Genomic DNA, 19,781 nt, shown 5'->3' with positions numbered 1-19,781 from the left:
CAGAGCAGACAGAAATTTGATGGCATCCTGTTTTTGCTTAAACTATGTGAAACTGAGATGGAAAAGGTTTTTTCTGTACATTTGAAGTTACATATGGAAGTTTAAATGTAGACTGAGTCAGTAATCTATGCAATATTAGTACATATAAGTACAGAGTCAGAGTCAAACCAACAATTTTACTTAGAAATCTCATGTATATCCAAAGACTGATATATCTTATTCCTCTTCCACAGACCTCTGTCATTGTCCAAAAACTATTAATAACATATCAATGGGCCACACCCTGCACTGGGTAACATGTTCCTTTTCCTGGAAAAATACATATTTTTAGTCTTTGGAGAGTAGTTCTGTGTAGGGCAGACACCACTACTCATGCACCGTTGACAGTGCTTCGCTAGCTTGTTGTGCTGCATATCACAACCTCTTGACTTTACACCAGTTACTTACAATGTGCAATATAGTATAATAAAGTCTCATTGACATGTTTTTAGTAGTTTTTGGACAACAGTGGTGGTCTACGGCCGATGAATAGGATATATCAGTGTTTGGATACATACACAATTCTTGATCCTAAGTAAAATCCGTTAATTGCTTATTGAAGATAAAGATAATCCTTTATTAGTCCCAAAGTGGTAAGTGGTGAAATTTTTGAGTTTGGCTCTACATGTGAGGTTTGTTGACAAAAATAATGATGTAGAAAATCACCATCAAAAGTATCCTAGTTATAAGAAAAGAACAAAATGCAAAAAAATGGGACATACACTTCACTGTATGTAAAAACATTTATTGTTGAGGATGTCATATTCAGCAGTGCGTTGTATAATAGTACATATTCTTTATGTTGAGTCTACACCTGGATTTTGAATTAAGGTATAAAAAAAATCTCAGCAATGACTTGTGTAGATTTACTGTATGTTGTACACACATAAAGGGGTGTGTGTGCACTTTAAACTTGAGATGGCATTTTACAATTAATATACATTGTTTTTGAATCACATAATAGTATTAACAAGCCCAAGCAAGGAAGAAGTTTTTCCACTTCAGCCGACTGTCCACCAGAAAAACACAATAAAAGGTCCAAAAAGAAAAACACCAGCGGATATGATCATGGAGGAAGTACACAGATATAAAAACCCAAAGTACTGAGCTCAGCCTTACAACTCTTCTCCAAAGAATGTGAGGCTGTTAAAATGAAAGAACATTTTTGGTCGATAGAAACATGATGTTCACAAGTGATGACTTCATGCCAGCATATTGTTCCTATTACACATAAACAGTATATACAAGTTTCAAGTAACTCCTGAATTAGTCCTGTTACAACCATTATTAGCAGGTTAGTGTACCTAAGCAAGTTCAGTTAGAGGCACACAGCATGTTGACATCTCTTACATAATGAATGACATGCCACTGCTAAGATCCTGCCGAGTGCTGCTGTGTGCGTGTGTGCGTGTGTGTGTGTGTGTGTGCGTGTGTGCGTGAAATGTCAAATTTAACGTCTGTACAATTCATTTTCTATTTGGGAGATGTAGTCCATTAACTTTCACAAGTAGCTGCAACCTGAGGAGCTGAACTGAGAGGTTTGACATAAGCTGTTTGCCAACTCTTCCTCACATCTCACTGAGCTACCTGTTGAACATTTTATGATTTTAAGTGGTCCACAAAATGAACATCCAAATGTAGTACAGTATGGTGTCATCTGAACAAAAACATTTTTTTTCAGATCACTGCCTCCTTTCTCAGAGTGTGCTGTAAGGAAGTGACTGTAGCTGTGAAGCCAAAAGCTAGTTCAATAACTGCACGTGTTAGTCTTTGGCATTGTTAAGCATCAGAGAAGCTCGGTGTGTCGAGCAGAAATTAACAGTATCAATTGTTACACCTCTTCAGTCTAAACTAGGGTGAATATCCTTTAAGTTTTACAGTACAATCCCACGTTTACTTGATCCAAAATATGAAAATACAATTACAATGTCCTGTTAAGGGACGTAAGTGATTGGGATAACAAACATCCGAATTTGAACCGTATCAAAACAAGATCTTCAATTAGAGTAAAAGAAATACAAAAAAAATATGCACTGGTTTCAGTATAGACTCCATAAGGGGGTGAGTCAGCATCTATTCTGAGGCTGACTACAGCCTGACGCCAGCACTAACTAAGAAACGTCTTGCACAACCGTTACACACACCAGCCCAGGCTGGTGTTACAAGGCAACGCCAATAAACAATCAAACCTACACTGTGCTGCTGGCTACTACGTGCTTACAGACAGCAACTTGTCTTTTCTACCGCTGTACAGTCAGACCAGGATTTCAGGGCTAGTAGTCATGACTAAGCTATTACCTTTCTGTATGAGATGGCAGTAAGCTGGGGTGCTAACAGACTGCTGTACATCTACAGATCGACTTCAGGACTATCTCCACTGATTCAATACAGGAGTTTTACTGGACGCTTAGGCCTCGACAGCAATCTATCTTAGCAGAGAAGACAGGGGTTTCTGGATGCTAGTTATTGTTTATGCAAAGCTGTTATTGATCTTTCTGTTACTTGGTAAAGTGAAATAAAAGAAAAATGAACATTAAAATGAAAATTATTATAGCACAGTATAAAAGAAAAAAAGTAAAAGTCTGGACAGGTAATTTAAAGGCTCAAAAAAAAAAAGAAAACTCATAAGGAGCAGCTGAAATGAAATGACTAAAAACTAAATCAGATTTACACCTTCAATAACAACAACATAATGACAACAATAAACATAAGTATGAACAAGTATATGGGAGAGGGCAATTCCAGTTATTTCCCTTCTTCTCAGATGTATGTTCTGGTTGAGCGCGCCTTGCCCCGCAGTTTGGCACAAGACTTAAGTTTCCACACAGTGAGATGAGACCAGGGCAGTGGCTGAAATTATTCCACATGGTGAGATGAAACGACAGGATTGGCTGGGAGACAGGTTGGAGCCCGCCCCTACAGATCCCCTTCCACTCGCCTCCTGCGGACTGGAGAGGACAAGCGGAATAAAATAAAGTCAAATACATGATTTGTTTTGGATGGATAAGTGAAATAAAGAATGAACTGCAAACATGCTACACAACCTTCAACCTTCACAGGCCTGTTAGTTATCATCAAAACTAAGTGAGTCATCCTGTGCTATGCAGTCAAAGTTTACACCCATTTCAACAGTGTGTCAGCGTGTACAGAAAAGAAGAAGTGAGATGTCGTCACTCTCAAAGCTCTAACATCAAACCGTGTGAGTCTCCATACTGTTAATGCAGTGAATGCGCTATTCAAACACTGTGAAAGAAATCACTGTTATCATTGATGCATTTATACACTTGCGACCACACCCATGCATCAGACCTGTGCTACTGCAGCTCTGACAGGATGAGGAGCTAAAAAGAGAGAGCATAGGTCGTCATTGTGGAATGACGTCTTGTGAACATCTGGTTTCTGTTGGGTATGTCGCAACAATTTGTCTTGATGCACTCTTCCAAAGGTGGACAAGTTTCAACAAATCTCCAGTTGTTGAGTATGGGTGTGTGAGTGTGTGTGTGTAACATACCCAGGTCATTGTTCTTGGTGATTGCTGCTGCAGCTCTGGAGCGAGGTCCTTGCTGGGTGAAATGGTATCCAAATTTCACTATGTTGTTGTTGTCCTCCAACATTTTAGCTATCTCCATCTCTACGGTGGTGCCCAGCTGCTGCCTCTGAGACACACAAAGCATACAAGAGGTCAAGATCTGAACGTGAGAGCAAGATATTCAGTTTAGTTTATAGACGCAGGACTCATTTCAGACCACGAAGATTTGATTTAACGTCTTCCCCAGTGATGGAAACTCTCAACTGGCCTTTAATTTTTTTTTAGGTCAGTGTTTTGTGTCGGCTGGCATTTTCTTTAACTGCAGGCTGCATAGCACAAACAACTACTTCAGGCTATATGAAACCACTTAATTGAACTAGAAAGACTCTCTTGGTCTTAAATTCCCATTAATCACCTACAGTGACCATAAAGAAGATATGAAAAATTATTTTCTATCAACTTAACCTTTAATTTTACAGGAGCTTATATTTAGAGATTTTAACTAATAAAGTGCATTTGCTATTCTGGCATATGGTACCTGGTTGTCTATCTTGATCTCTGTGAGTGTGTCGTTGTCTCGCAGCGCATCAACCAGAGCCTGCACCCCCGCCCCGGTGATGAAATTGGACTCCAAGTTCAAACTTCGCAACGTCTTGTTCTCCCTCAGCATTTCACTGAATGCCTGGAGGGACAAGGAGTAGGAGGAAGGAGGAAATAGAGTTAAGATGTAAATATGGAACTGTTAGGTGTAAACAAAGCCATTACAAGGCCGCAGAGCACTCCTTCTCACCACAGCAATGGGGTCGTTACTCCGTGTTGCTGCCAGGCTGAACTTCTTGACGTGCGTGTTCTTCTCCATGGCTTTGGCCATGTCTTTCAGCGTGGGAATCGGGATGTTCTGAAAAAACAAAAGGCACAGCCGTTGGTCACACAATACACAAGCATACAGCATAAAGACTGAGTGTGTGTTTCTGTTTTCTTGTTGTACCTTAATGTTGTTGAGGTTGACCTCTGTTAAGGTGCTGTCATCGTTCTTTACCCTCTGCAGGGTTTCTTCTACATTAGTGGGATTGGGAGGCTCATCAAATACTGGGTTCATCTTCTCTCCTTTAATCACATCTGAGGAAAAAACAAACACAGGATATTCTTATGTACTTTTTGAATTCAATACAAAGTTTAAGTTCAAGTTTAATTCAACAATTGTCCTTACTGTTGTGGCCCTCTCTCGCTCCAGTCCCATCATAGGTCTGATTACTGGTGACCAACGTGTGAACACCCAGGATTGCTGCGAACAAAACACATGTGCTTCAGTAGGGCAATAAGGGTGTTGTTTTGCTCAATGAGCCCTTTTATTCTTCCATCAACACATTAACTGACACAGTTGAGGACAAGTTAAGGAGTAATGGGAAAACAGTGAGAGTGAAAGGAGCTTGTGTTTTACTGCTGCAGCACAGACTTGAGTTCAGGCAGTGTTTCTCACAAATACAACAACCATGTGTGGCACTTTCTCAGAGTTTATTTTTACTCTTAATCTTACCTGCAAGATCACATAGTTCTGTATCTGTGGCGCTGGATAGGGCTTCCTCTAATTCTGGGTCGAGGGTTGTGACTTCCTCCTGACATTTTTCTATTGGTTTCTGCTTAGGAACAAATACTTTCCCTGTGGAGAAAGAAGATAAGGAGCAATGAGAAAAGGGGAGCACAATTTCAGTCAAATGAGATGATTCAGTGCTCATAGAAAATGGGCAGGCAATAAATTAGTTTAACTTCAACGCATACAGAAGAAGCGGGTACGAGCAGGCTGAGTAAACGTTTTACGGGATGTTACACAACCTTCTATTTCTATAAAAACTGTCAAACTGGTAAACGCTGGTAGAAGTGAGTTGTTATTCTCAAAGCATCATTCCTATTCTGTTGTCTTGTGCCACAGTCATGAGACTGCATGACTGCCAATTGCTCTGTGTGTGTGTGTGTGTGTGTGTGTGTGTGTGTGTGTGTGTGTGTGTGTGTGTGTGTGTGTGTGTGTGTGTGTGTGTGTGTGTGTGTGTGTGTGTGTGTGTGTGTGTGTAAAAAAGAAAATAAACACATTTCCAGGTGCATGAAGTGAAAGAGGTTTGAATATAACACAAAGCTAATCAGGGCTCATATGTTGAGTCACTTTCATTTTGTTTTTGACATTAGAGAGCAGGAAACTGTCATCTCTCCACTGACTGCTTCCTGTGCTCTGTCATTACTGAGGTTATTTCCACAAGCCAAGCTGTGTGTTTGACTTGTTTACCTCAATGCATTAAACTGCACTGCAATGCACGGGGGAGCAGCACAGAGCAAACTAAAGATCTGACACTGAAGTATTTCTCTGATTATATATTAGCCTGATCAGTACTCAGGATTACAAACAGTTAACTTGGATATAAGATTTGTTGTAGAGGTCATTTTAGAGTAGCTGTTCCTCAAAGGGCGGTAAAGCCTGAGCAAAAATATGCTGGACCTCCCGCTATTTTACACAACATTCCCCAAACATCAGTGCAGACGAGCTGAACCAGCCAACTGTCTGAAAAGTGTGATAATTCCATGGTAACCTATCTGAGGGAAGAAACAGGAAGAGTGAAGGAAGTCATGGAACAATGACTGGAGTCTAATCATGACTGCTGCTCGGGCAACAAATACTTGCACTGGATGGATAGACCATCCAGCGGGTAACATTCACTGCCTTTCTATCTGCCTGTCGACTTGGACAAAAACACCCTGAGAACGGGCCCTCCCTCCCTCCCTCCCTTCCTCCCTCCCTCCCTCCCTTCCTCCCTTCCGCAATCTTTCCCTCCCTTCCTCACTCTTTCCCTCCATCTAAGTCGGTCAAGCCAGTCAAATTGCTCCAACTGGTCCCAAGTGGGGTCTCTGGCACTTCCTGAAAGCCAGCAAACAGTAAATACAGTCATCAGCCAGCATCCTGTGCCAGTCCCTCTGGAGCGACATTTTGCCTGTCAGAATGGAAAGACATCACAGAGAGGCTGACAGCAGCATGATCCGACAGTACATATAATCCCACCGGTGTCTGTATCATGGGGTTAAATAAGGAAAACACATGCGGATAATAAAAAAAATAGTAAAAATGCTGAAGGGAAAATAGAGATATCAAGAAAGTGGCATCATGCCAGCAATGTCATTCATGACGGCATCAATTTGACATACAGTACATCATCTTCTGATAGTGGTACTGAGCATGCCACCAATGTCTTGCTGCAATTTCTTGGTTAAAGGGGACCTAAAATGCACATTCCTCTATCTGTATTTTTATTCTGTGGCTTTACTGGAATATGTTTGCATGATTTACAGATCACAAATGTATATAATTAACAGAAAATCCTAAAAAAGTATGTTATGTCTCCTTTAAATCATGTTAAATCTGGAGGGAACTCAAGGCTGAAATGAAGGAACTGACAATAAAAAAGCTGTATTATAGAAAAGGAATGAGAAGGAATGACCCAACATAATAACATACAAGTGGTTAAAAGGCTGCACTGGTTGCCATGGCACTTAAGCAGGCTGTTTTGCTCTAGTATCATGTGCGTTAGTAAAAAGGATACACACACACACCTGCAGGGGGTGAGTGTAACAAGGGGAAGAGAGTACATTCCACAAAACCACCACAATGATTTCAGTTTTCCATGTTGTCATAGAACACACACACACATGAACGAACACACACACACACAGAGGGAGTATAATTTCTAACAGGCCAGCGTTGGTTCAGAGGGAAGACGTCAGTTCCATATTTCCTCTCTATTAAGGGAGTAGCTTTCAGACCCCTGGAGATCTCAACAAGAGGAATTCCTCTGAACAAAACTTTAAACCCAGTAATGTTTCAACTCTACTCATTGTTTTTGTCAGGGTGTCACATAAAACATATTCTCATTTTCTATTCAACAAAGTTATTGTAATTACAATAACAAATATGTGTAAAAACCAGTTTGAGCCAGAACTGGTTTCTCTCGATTGTATTTTCTGTTGAATGAACAGCTCGATTATAGCAGAGATTATCATGTTGTGATGATGCATCCCACATTCAATTCCTGGTGTGTTTTCACTCTTTCAATGTCACAGGCTCGGATGCATGATTATGTAACTCTAGCCAAACTCAACAACTGTGAAATTTAAAAGATAGATTCACAATTTTCTTGTCTTTCCCTTGCTGTAATAATTCCTACTGTTCATAATGACCATTAAGAACTTCCTTCATAATACACTTTTCATTTAATTGTTAGAGGAAAAAATCCACAGGCCTCCCTTGGTGCAAAAGTGTGTTTAATTTTTTTTTTAGGATTTCATGATGCTTTAGTCGTCTGAATTAGTAAAATCAAAATCCCCCCTTTTCTTACTGAAGCTGAGCAAGAAATCACTGTCAATCAAGACACAAAGAGGGAAATTTCCAATAAAAAGACTAACTGTGAAAGATGATTTGACTATCTCAGACGGTTGGAGCCTCATATTATGTGATAAACTTTTAAATACAGTTTTGCTCCAAACGAGGGATGTGAATTTTGTCCCCCCCACTCCCCATCACTTACATTGGCAAACATTTTCAGAGTGAATCTTCTAATGAAAAGAAAAACCTGTTTCAGTGTTCATATGGGCACCCGACTACTGCTTCAAGGCAGACTTGAAAAATTGTGAAACTATCCTTTAAAAAGGTTATTTCTATGGCATTTGGAGTTCATTGTATAATTAGGATGAGATACAATTCTGCAGCTGGACTCACAGTACAGATCTCTCCGACCAGTGGGCCATCAGGATACTTTGTTGATTGGCATTTCAATCAATCAGCAAAAGCCAAAAAAACATAACAAAACAGGGTCAACTTAAGAAATCCCTCCCATTTAAATAAAGCTTTTGGTTAATATTTGCATAGCCTCTTCTGGAAGACAAAAGCCCAGACCACATTATGTCAAGATTTACCAATCTCAGGAACCTGAACAGCTACAAATAAACACACCAACAAACACCAACAAACAGAGTGAATCCAGACACAAAACACCTGAATGTTTGTGAGAGATTTCATCTTAACTTCACCTCCTCCTCTGACTCCCCTGGTACACACACACCTCCCCCACACTGCATGTTGCATAAGAGCAGACATGCATTAATAACGCCTGCAAAGACAGCAGAACAGTAATTACTGTGTCTGAACTGCTGATATACATACAAATACAAACAGACACACCTTAGTTCTCCATCCCCCCTGAGAAATACAATGCTAACATGAGACAGCGCCTCATTACTGGCAGTGCACGCTACACTAAGTATAACACACCTCCTGTTATTTGGTGAGTTTCCTGTGATGACTTCAATAACTTTTGTGACTTTTATCAACTGTAAAGCCCGTTTTTGCATGTATATGTACCACAAACATACATAACGAACACTTTTTAATTGTTGTTCGGAGCTCCATTATGGACAAACACACACCTTTTCTCTCCCCAGTGAAGGGCACGATATCCTCTCTGTCCTTGTACTCGATGGCTTCCTTCTCCAGGTATTTGAGAAGGCCATCCCTGTTGAATGTTCCTGTAGCTTTCTTAACCGTCTGGTCCTTCTGACGCATACCCGCTGGTAGAAGAGCATTCTGAAGGGGGACAAGGAGACACGTTAGACTGCTAGAGTAGCTTGTGCATGATTTACAGTTAAAAAAAATCCTTATTTATCTTAAACTGTTGCTTTATGCCGCCTCCCAGCTCAGCCTTTCTCTCAAACATTTTGGATTACTCTTACCCTAAAAGCCCACTCTGCCCAAAAACAATGGAAAAATGCGATAATGTTTGCAGAGAGGAGCAGTGAATTTGCGTGCTATGTGTGAAGCAGATGAGCATATAAAGAAATCTGTCACAAGCTGATGTCAACTCGGGCTGAAAGTAGAAAAAAAGAAACATTGGAAACGGAATGTTCGGAGCCGGTGCTTTTTGCTAACAGATTACCTCATTATTTGACACTATGGTACGTTTAATATGAACATGTGATATTGAAACTATATATATATATATATATATGACTGAATATACTGAAAAACACCCCTTAAAGGGGACCTATTACTTTTAAAGCACTTCTGTGGTCTAATTCCAGCATACATTTTTCAGCTTTTATGTGTCTGCACACAACCTCAGATCTTGGAACCTTCCTGGTCTTTCTGCACACCACTTTCAATTTATACTTTGTCTTCTACCTATCAGTTTTCTTCCATTGATAATTATACTTTCTGTTTGTTGACTATTCTGCTCTGAAAGGATTTTTCTGCCGTCTATTCCAAACAAAATACTGGGACTCCCCCCTAAAAGTCGCTGAGTCAGTGCATCAGTCGATAAATCATTACAAACAGAGCAACGCAGTGTGACAGCTTGACGGGCTGTAAACCTTCACAAATTCTTGTCTCCAAATGACCTAAATACAAAACTATGTTGGAAACAGAGAGGGATGATGGAAACGGAGGACAGTATGACGCAGAGTAACACAGTTTCCTGCTCCAAGTTCTCAGCTTCGGTGTTAAATGTAGCAAAGTCAGCTAAACTACTGTTTAAACAGACACCGGCGTCTCTACCGTCTACTCTCTACCGTCCTGTGATCGACTCTCCAGCTGACAGTGCTGTCAGCAGCCGGCAGGAGAGACGCTCTGTGCTTTGCTTTGATTTTATAACTGCACAATTACACTTTTTAATTCTCTGACTGTATGGAAATCTGACATTTTTACATCACAAAAAAATTGAAGATTCATGTTACATCAGTTTTGTGAGAGGAGGCTGTTCTGCTGGTCCGCTTGATTACTACTAATTGATAACTAAGGCCTATAAGAATGAAAAATACGAAACAAGATAAATGCAAGTATGCTGTAGATGAGAATATACCCCTGTCCCTTCTGAGCCTCTCCTTCAGTCATCAGATGTGTTTAAGTTGGCATCCTTTCTAGACCTAGAGGCTTGAAATTCACTTGATAGATTGACATGAATTACTAATTAAACTTGAAAAGTAAATACATTATGAACTAGTTTAAACTGATGCACATCAACAAAAAACATGTTAGTGCTGTGTTCAAAAACACATGGCCTAAAAGACTTGCATGTGCACAATGCAGCTACTGAAGCCAAATGTTGCTCTTCTTTTTGGTCACAGAGCTACTATTTTGTCAAACTTTCATTCAACAAATTCTACCATAAACCAGAGAACTTGGTATCTAAAATGTAATATTTTTCCACTGCTGCTCACTGTTTCCTGTGGGCCTCGAGTAGGGTAATTTGTCTCCCTCGGTTCAGATAGAAGTTGAATAAAACGCCCAGAGGCCTGGGGTGGATTTCATTATACTCTGCAGCTCTACTCACAAATAAACACACAAACACTTGGCAGCCTGCTGTCGGAGCTGTTGCAGCTCAGACTTTTTTAAATTACTTTCCCAACCATGGAGGCTGGGGACTGGGGGGGTGTGGTTCAAAGTCAAAACGGAAAATGTGTGATAACACGTAACCTGTAAATTCTGGTATTTCATTTTCTATAATTAATATACTATAACACTAGAAACTAACTACACCGGGAAACCGATCTAAAACTGTAGTTGTGTCCCTCACTTTAAACAATGACCTACGATTGAAAAGATTTTTATTTTACTGAGGCTATTGTGAAACTAGCCATTTCCCAACAGGAACTCCTTCCCCTCTAAAAGAGCCCTGGAGCTCCTCCAACCCTCACCGAGCCCTGACCTCAGGGTCCATCTCCTCGAGGGCTGTCTCCAGCTGTTTGAGCTCCTCCGCCGACAGTTTGTTGAGGATTTCATCTTCGTCGAGATCCTTGTACTTGTCCAGGTCCTTCTTGTACGACAGCGCCATGGTGTCGGCTATAGCTTGCTAAACAACACTGGACGGCAGACCACAGCCACACTGATGCTTCTCGGGGGATCGCTGCTTCAGACCAGGGAGACGCTATCTGAAGATAAACGATGACACACACAAACAGAGGCAAATTAACATTAATTATGAAAGAGGAGGCATACAATTACCTTTTTACTTAGCGGACTAAAACAATCGGATGCAAATTTATCTTGTAAACTCAGATAAACATTGTTTGTCTCATCTCTGTGAAACAATAGTCACAGCTGGGCTTTGCAATGATGTAACACAGACACACACAGCTGGAACAAAGGAAGAACTTTCTCAGACCACTCCCAGGAGGATCACTAACAATTCTTCCTGTGAGAAAACATTATGAACTTCAGAGAAAATGAAAAACAAAAACTCATCCTAGTTGTATGAAAGCAGTCCTTATATTATTTTATGTATTGTCACAGTAGCAGGCAGTACAAAGTAGACATTTATCATATAAAACAGTATCATTACAATCAGGATTAAAATAAACTTTTAAACCAAAGTAAGAGAATGAGTTGGGGAGTGAGTGCGTCTCCTCTTAAACTAAATGAACAGGCCTCAGCCTTCGGTTCCCTCTCCCACGCCACAGTCCGAACCCAATATGAACACAGATTCCCCGCAGGACCCTACAGATGGTCCCGCTCCTAATCACTCACACACACTTACTGTACAGACAAATAAACCTAAACTTGTACTTTCCCCAAAAGGGTCGGCTCACACTATTGTCAAACATATGGGTGTGTGTGTGTGTGTGTGTGTGTGTGTGTGTGTGTGTGTGTGTGTGTGTGTGTGTGTGTGTGTGTGTGTGTGTGTGTGTGTGTGTGTGTGTGTGTGTGTGTGTGTGTGTGAGTAGGCATAAGCCCTTAAAAGTTTGCTGGTAATTCGAAGAGACTTACTGCATGAATAGCTTCCTGTAAATGCTTTAAAGACTACACAAGAATATATATCACATCAATCCAGCTGATTCATGTGGATGTTGAAATAAAGCAACCTTTCTAAACTCTGTGACAGCAAGAAAAAAAAAAAATTACCCTGTGTTTCAACTCTGTGGCTTCTTCTTCGCCAAGGATTCTTTAAACATTTAAGGCCATTTCCCCGGAGCTGCCCGAGTGATTTCTCCAGTTCAGAGGAGTTCCCTGAACTACCTGACAGTCTGAGTCTCTCACCTCCACAATCCAAGCTCTGTCTCGGTCTAATTCTTCCCCTCACCTTCTCCATTAGACGCTACGATAACCACATTTAATCTGAAATGATTATAAGAGTCATAGCGGGCGCATTCACAAGCCTGAGTGTCATCAGATGACGCTGCAGTAAAATGTCAGCGCTGATGGTTTTAATCAAAGCATGAATATAATGATCTACAATAATAATACTAATAATAATAATAATAATAATAATAATGTCACCCTAATACATTACTGTATTGAGGTTTAAGAAGATCCTGGATGACAGAGTCGGGAGTGTTACGAGGTCTGGTACAAGGCTAATTCAGGATATTAACACTTACTGGGAGGAAGGCAATCAGCTATTCAAGCTGCAATGACACTAGACTAATGGTGCCAGACAAGTAAAGCAAATCTGAAGACTAGCTGAAACCTACAAAGACCAGACAGATGATACATAAAGATTGTTTCCACCAACTGGTGCCCATTTGTTTTGCTATTGGACAGTCATGCTAGAGCACATACATTATGACTGAGTAATCACACAGACAACCCATTAAAAAACTGGTCAGTAATTGGACAGCTGGAGATAGATGGTGGTAGATCTGGTGGTAGACGACCCCGCAAACCCCTCCAAGAACACTAATTATCAAGTGTTCTGGTACCAAAAGATGACAGAAAAGAGAAAGGAAGAAAGTACAGCGTTTGGGTGAGATGCTGGATGGTGAGTGAAGTTTGTAAAATTAAGCTTATTTCAAGTCTTGGTGGGGTGTGTAGGTCTTTCATTTTACATTACAGAGATATTAGATATTAAATATTATATCAGCTTTTCTTCCATTTCAGATGTCGCCAATGTCACAAATATCAAACATGTTTTTAAAAAAGGGAGGATGAGGATCACTCGAGCAGCGACTGGATGTGACGACGGAGGATTAGAGCCTGTACACAGTTTATCTGCCGACTGTCAACATCAGCTGATCCAGACGGACACCAAACCAGTCCAACTTGGTCTAATCAGGTGTCACACCCAAATCATAATGATAATCAGCTCAAGAGTTATCATGTGTGTCTCTGCCTTCAGGTAGTAAACTAATATATTGAATCATTAACAATCAGACCTGATCATTCTGCATTAACAACACTGTTGTTCTGTGCTGTGTTCACTGACCGTGTGCTCGCATGCTTTGTTCACCTTTCAGAACAAACCGTGATGTGGTCAGGGCAATTAAAACACATGGAGGCTGCAGTGTGATTATGACTTTATTAAAACTGTACATCTTGCCTGGTTTCCATAATCTAGGTTTAATAGGATGACTTACTTTGATGTATTCTACCAAAAAGTCTCAGATCTAGGCCAAACTCCTATTTAGTTACTTCTACACTTGTCATGAGTATATAAAGATGTGTCTTGCATCATTTAAAGTATGATTTATGATTGCATGGTCCTAATTTGGCTTAAATTACCCATACAAATTATTTTAAGGGCAGAACGAAATGATGTGATGACAATTCTGGTTGGGGTCTCGAGAAAGTCGAGAGGCCAGGTGGGGATAAGCATAAGTCGCACACAAACACACACATATAATGCTCTTATGACAAGATCAGCCCAAAATAACACCATTTAACATATTATCTCATTTTCTTAAATAGACTCTGTGCTTCACTGACAAACAGGTAATTCAACACGTTTTAAAACAACAGTTAGAGAGTGAGGCCCGGTGCTTCTGAGAGTCCAGACGAGAGAGTAATGGAGCATGCAGACAGAGATAATGGGTGAACTGGGGCTGAGGTGGAGACACAGAGAATCCATTAGTCCAATCTGATTGATTCCTTTCTCCTTCTCTTCTCTGCTAATCCTTCAAGACAACAACAGATGGCTCCGAGCCAATAATACTGCAAACCTGTCTGCACCTCCACACCGACCTTGGACTATCCTACACTGACCTGAACACTTCAGCTACTGTTGGATGCTCAACCATATCTGTGAACGGTGGCACAAGGACAGAGACACAAATATCATGATTCAAGTTCACTTGACAGGCAAGACTTTAATTTTTTCCTCCTGACTGCAATAAAACAGTGTGAAAGGACAAATGTAGCTCATTTAAACAAGACTATAAGATTTACTATCTCATTTGTGAAGTTAAAACAAGCTTTCAATACAAAGAACGTCTAAAAATTGCACTTTTATTCTTCAGAGTATGCATAATCCTTAAGATATGTTTAATCCTTACTTATCTAGATGTCCAACATAACTAATGACCTGTAGGAACAACATCAAACTAAGTTAGGATAGGGTTGAGAACATGATGTTCATGAAATAGTACAAACTGTTTCTTTTACACTACTGATCACTTTCTTTGCTAAATTAAGCAATAGAAAAAAGGGTAAAGTGAAACGTAAATTATCTGTTTCCACCTTTGTTATCACTAGGGATGTCCCGATCCGATATTTGGATCGGATCGGCCGCCGATATTAGCAGAAAATGCATATCAATATCGGATCGGCCTGCACGGAAAATCCCGATCCGGACTCCCGATCCAGTTTGTTTTCAAAACTCCGGTCCGTGTTTTCCAGCGCACCGATGTAGGTAATCCATTCCAGTTTTTTTCAGCTTTTCCCCCCAAATCCGGTCCGCGTTTTTCAGCACACCTAGCGACCTGTCCAGCATCCCACTATTTATTTTCTACTCAGCTTTTTTGTGTGTTTTGCTTTTTTATTACAGTTTACAATATTGTTTGCACTGATGGCTTTTTAAGCCTTGGTTTACACTCTTGTTGTTCAAGAGCAGAGCATTGATGCCAATTCAGTTTGTGTGGTTAATTGACTATTTATTATTTTGTCTATTTTGTGTTTATTTAACCCTGTTAAGAATAAACTGGTCAGCTTCTCATTACCAACCATTGTGGATTATTCAAACTAACCTAATTAAGTTGGCTAGTTGTTCTTAAGAGTAAAACCCTTATCAACATGAGTATAACAACAAAATAAGTAAATATCTTTAATCTTTAATACATGCTTGGATCGGCCGGTATCGGTATCGGCCTATGCTAAAAGCTACAATATCGGTATCGGATCGGAAGTGCAAAAAGCTGGATCGGGACATCCCTAGTTATCACTATCACACGTCATGTTTTCAAGAGACATGTCTGAGCCTGTTTCAGGTCAAATGGTGTCCTTTCACAAAAGCAGCTGCTGACACTCACATAAGATTATTTGGACCATATTAAGAATGTGGTAAGATATCAAGACACCATCCCATATATCACTGGCTTATATTATATAATCCTCAGCACAGCTTATATCCTGCAAGTAAAAGGTCTTACTATTACTATCTAGGTTGCTCAAGCCACTTTAGTTTTCAGAGGCTGAAAGGAAGAATAGTAATATGCAACTCAGAGACCAACAGGAAGCACTGACTGGTTATTACAGTATTATAGCACATCGCCCCAACAACACACAAAAAGACTATAGTTAGAATGACCCAGCTCTGCTACCCCAGGGGGACGCGAGTCTGCACTTCCTCCTCCCACCTACTCTCATCTATTTTATTCTCCGCACTTTCCACCCTGTTGTTCCTCAGCTCTGCTCTCCCTTCTCCCTCACTGTGGTGCGCAGCGCTCTTACGATGGCTGCAAGTGTCAGAAAATGATAGAAAACAGACGGGACGGAGACAGAGATAACAACAGATGGTCTGATCATGCTGACACTAAGATATATTCACAGCTCGGAGGGATGTCGGAGAGAGTAAAATTAGTTTAAGGAAATGGTTATGAGTGCGGATGTTTAAACATGTCACCCAGGCTTTTAGTTTTTTCCAATTTACCAGTAACTATCTGCTAGGAAATATCAATCAACATTTCTGTCTTTCCATCTTTTTACAGACCTAGTAAGGGCCAGGCAGGCAGGAAGCAGGGAAGTTTCTCAAACAAACACGCATGATTTGTATATTCCCTTGCTCTAACCGCACACTCCTCACACATACACCACAATATTATATAATGACAGCAGATTTCAAGGAGTGCCCTGCTTTTCAGCAAGGACTGTTCAATAAATAATACGAGTTCGCAGCAGACTGTCCCTTTGATGTCTTTTTTTTTTTTTTTAAACCTCACTGCAGTGGCTGTGTTTAAAAGCCAGGGTGAAACTAAGCACTACCAGCCAGGTTTCACTCTCCCCTGAGAGTTATGCAGGTTAAACAAATCATATCTGTGGAGCCTGTTTATCTGCAGTACTGTACAACAGGAGGTGGTATCACCAAAAAAAATGCCGTGTCAGCAGTCATCAATGCATACCACTCAGTTGCAATCAAATGCTTCACAGCTTTAGAAAAGCCACCTGCCCTCAGGCTTTTAAAAGGGAAAAAACACACTTCCCCATGCAGGCGTCCTCCTTAAGACATGGACCACACCCTTTATTCACCCACTGAGCCCTGCTGGTCAAACTACCTTTGTGAACACACACAAACACATAAACCCTTATATTAGCTGTGGAACAAGGAGTGTGTCAGGAAACTCATTGACACAGGTATAATGGCCTTACACGTAAGTATGAAGTAGGACTGCTACGCCCACAGTCTTTTCCCTCAGCTCTCCACACCAGCGTGAGTCATCCTAGCTTAAAATACCAATAAAAATACTGAAAGGCTTGTCTTTAACAAACAAACAAACACTAGCTGTGTTGATGCGCTAACAGGGATGGGCTGTCGAGATTAAATTAGTGAGACACTGTTGGTTAGATTTACGACAAATAAACAAGCAGCATGACTATGACAAGATACCAGAAAAATAAGAAAAACAGCCATAACATGAGTATTAACCTATGAATACACTACCTTACTCAATGAAACAACACCAACCTTACACACAACATGTAACAGCTAAGTTAAGTTGATTTGGTGTAAACTTAGCTGCTCTGAATGAAATACTTTCATCCATCTCCTCTGTGAGGTTGCACATAGCAGGCTATGGAGCGACGTTAGCTGAATTAACACGCTGACAGATTATTCATCGTCTACCAGAGGGCAACCCAAGTTAGCTAAGAAGTAAATAAAGCAAGACCAAAGGGGGGGGGGGTACTTTGGTAACGTAAGCTATATGTGTCGGGTGCAGTTCACCATGAGAAACAGCCTGATGTAGTCTAAGTTAGCAGCTAACACGCTAACCTTTGCGTTTGACTGAAGTTGCTAACCGTGAAGCTAAACCAACCAGCTACAGAGAGTGACAGTGATATGTTAAAACTGTGCAGCTGGTCCGTTCACTACATTGACACACATATTTTTTTAAATTACGCCCAAAGATGTCTATCCTCTTACCTGAGGCTACTGGTACCGAGCTATGGAGTCGCCAAATAAAGCCAGTGTTCCCAGTGAAAGCGATGTCTTCTTCAGTGGTTGACTTCTCACTCAGCCGAAGGGCGGTAACACGGGGAAGAAGAGGAGCCGAGCATTTTTTGACTGACGTCCGATCGAGCCAATAGGAGAAGAGTCTTTCCGGTTTAACCAATGGTATGTGTGAACCCGCCCCCTTCTACCCAGAAGAACCAATCAGGTAGCAGAAAGCGTTGGTAAATAAAATTTGATAAAATAAAGTAAGGATTTGAGGGCAATAAGACTATTTTAACACATTTTTACCACATTTTTGGTAACATCAAACCAGTTTCATTACTGTATTTATTTGAAACCATTTAATGAGGCCTGATTGATTGCTTAGTTTTTAGGTTAGTTTAGTTTAGTTTGCACAAGTTAAGATTTACACCAAAGATACAATAGATAATGACGTATAATATAGAGTGCAGGGAGAGGCAGAAAACACAAATGGGCTTATTTAAAGCCTCCACCTAAAAATATAAAAATTTCACAATGTTACAGAAAATAACATGACCACATAAAAGTGAAAATAAACCAAATAACTATACAGTGCACCTCCAAAGGAAATTTCGTAACAATGGCTCAACAAATAGTGCAGAGTATTTTAAAAAGGGCTTATTTAAATAAATAAATAATTTATATATATTAATATATTTGTGTGTGTGTGTGTGTGTGTGTGTGTGTGTGTGTGTGTGTGTGTGTGTGTGTGTGTGTGTGTGTGTGTGTGTGTGTGTGTGTGTGTGTGTGTGTGTGTGTGTGTGCGCGCGTGCGTATATATGTGGAGGGATTACTAGGAATTCAACAATCTGATGGAAATGTGAAACAAATAAAACAGACAAAATACATTGAGAAAAACTGTAGTAGACTGTACAAAACAGCAGTTAAATGTTCCTTTAAACATCTTTTAAAACTTTTAAAAGATAAACCGTTTTTTCTCAGGTAGGAAAAGCTATTCCATAACTAATCCATGTTCCATACCATAAGTCATTATGGCAACTTTGACACACAGCTACTCATGCCTTATTATGTGACACATTAATGACAATCTACTAATGAAGATCAGAAGGTACAGTTAAAGCCCCCGAGAAAGGGTAGAAAGGTTTTCTTTTATTTCGTCAAACTACTCACAATTATAATACTGTGAGCTGAGATGGGTAAATAGATTAGTTTAATTTGGATCAAATTAATGAGGAAAACACAGAGCACACTTAATAGAGTGATAAGTCATATTGAGGTGATTTACATTTACCCCAAAATCATGAATTTGTCTCAGGTCTTTGCAAAGTGCACCACATGTAGCACGCTCTTAAACTCATGATTTGGATCAGAAAGATCATGTTGACCTGCAGTTTCCTCCATTTTTTTCCTAGGAAAAGGGGAGTTTTTCCTTATCCAAACTGAGGACCTAAGGATGGATGGTGTCATATGTTGCATAGATTAAATAGTCCCTTGAGGAAAATTCATAATTTGTGATATTGGGCTTTGGAGAAAAACAACCTACATGCAATAGGTGTAGTATATAGAGTGAGCAGAAACAGAATGATAGTAATTAAGTACAAATACCTGATATTAAGTAAAGTACACTTATAATAAAGTGTAATAGGTTTAGGCGTTTCAGAGATTTTTCAGTGTAAAAATGTTTTTAATAAAGTCAATGAATCAGAGAAGACATCAAGGAGCTTTCTGAGGCCACCAAACATTGGACAACAAAATATTTCAGAGACCTTGGAAGACAGAGATATACATGTACAAACAAAACCCAAAACTCAAACAGATTCACGGAT

General features: G+C 40.1%; 1 protein-coding gene across 3 annotated transcripts; it reads right to left on the bottom strand.

The window, feature by feature from the left end:
- Positions 1–770: 770 nt before the first annotated feature.
- tmod2 (tropomodulin 2) lies at positions 771–18,047 on the bottom strand. 3 transcript variants are annotated; one of them, XM_062424595.1, is made up of 10 exons: positions 17,944–18,047; positions 11,305–11,527; positions 9,032–9,188; positions 5,106–5,228; positions 4,779–4,853; positions 4,557–4,687; positions 4,359–4,466; positions 4,107–4,250; positions 3,551–3,695; positions 771–2,987 (listed from the first exon to the last, which is right to left on the bottom strand). In XM_062424595.1, the coding sequence occupies exons 2-10, from the start codon at positions 11,428–11,430 to the stop codon at positions 2,956–2,958; spliced, it is 1,041 nt and encodes a 346-aa protein (XP_062280579.1). In that variant the 5' UTR covers positions 11,431–11,527; positions 17,944–18,047; the 3' UTR covers positions 771–2,955. The 3 variants fall into 3 exon arrangements, with proteins under 3 accessions (XP_062280579.1, XP_062280571.1, XP_062280587.1); XM_062424587.1 differs by having other exon boundaries at positions 11,305–11,523; positions 17,944–18,029; XM_062424603.1 differs by lacking the exon at positions 17,944–18,047 and having other exon boundaries at positions 11,294–11,410.
- Between the last annotated feature and the right edge of the window lie 1,734 nt (positions 18,048–19,781).

The sequence above is a fragment of the Scomber scombrus genome, chromosome 1 (genome assembly GCF_963691925.1).
Source record: "Scomber scombrus chromosome 1, fScoSco1.1, whole genome shotgun sequence".
Lineage (NCBI taxonomy): Eukaryota > Metazoa > Chordata > Actinopteri > Scombriformes > Scombridae > Scomber > Scomber scombrus.
Note: the sequence above shows the minus strand (reverse complement) of the source record. Positions and strands in the feature narration are given on the sequence as shown.

Coding starts and splice junctions, on each gene's coding strand:
- tmod2 (XM_062424595.1), bottom strand. CDS start 11,430: ATGGCGCTGTCGTACAAGAAGGACCTGGACAAGTACAAGGATCTCGAC. Junction 4,854..5,105: donor AGAACTATGTGATCTTGCAG/GTAAGATTAAGA, acceptor TTTTGTTCGCAG/CAATCCTGGGTGTTCACACG. Junction 4,467..4,556: donor TCAACCTCAACAACATTAAG/GTACAACAAGAA, acceptor TTGTTTTTTCAG/AACATCCCGATTCCCACGCT.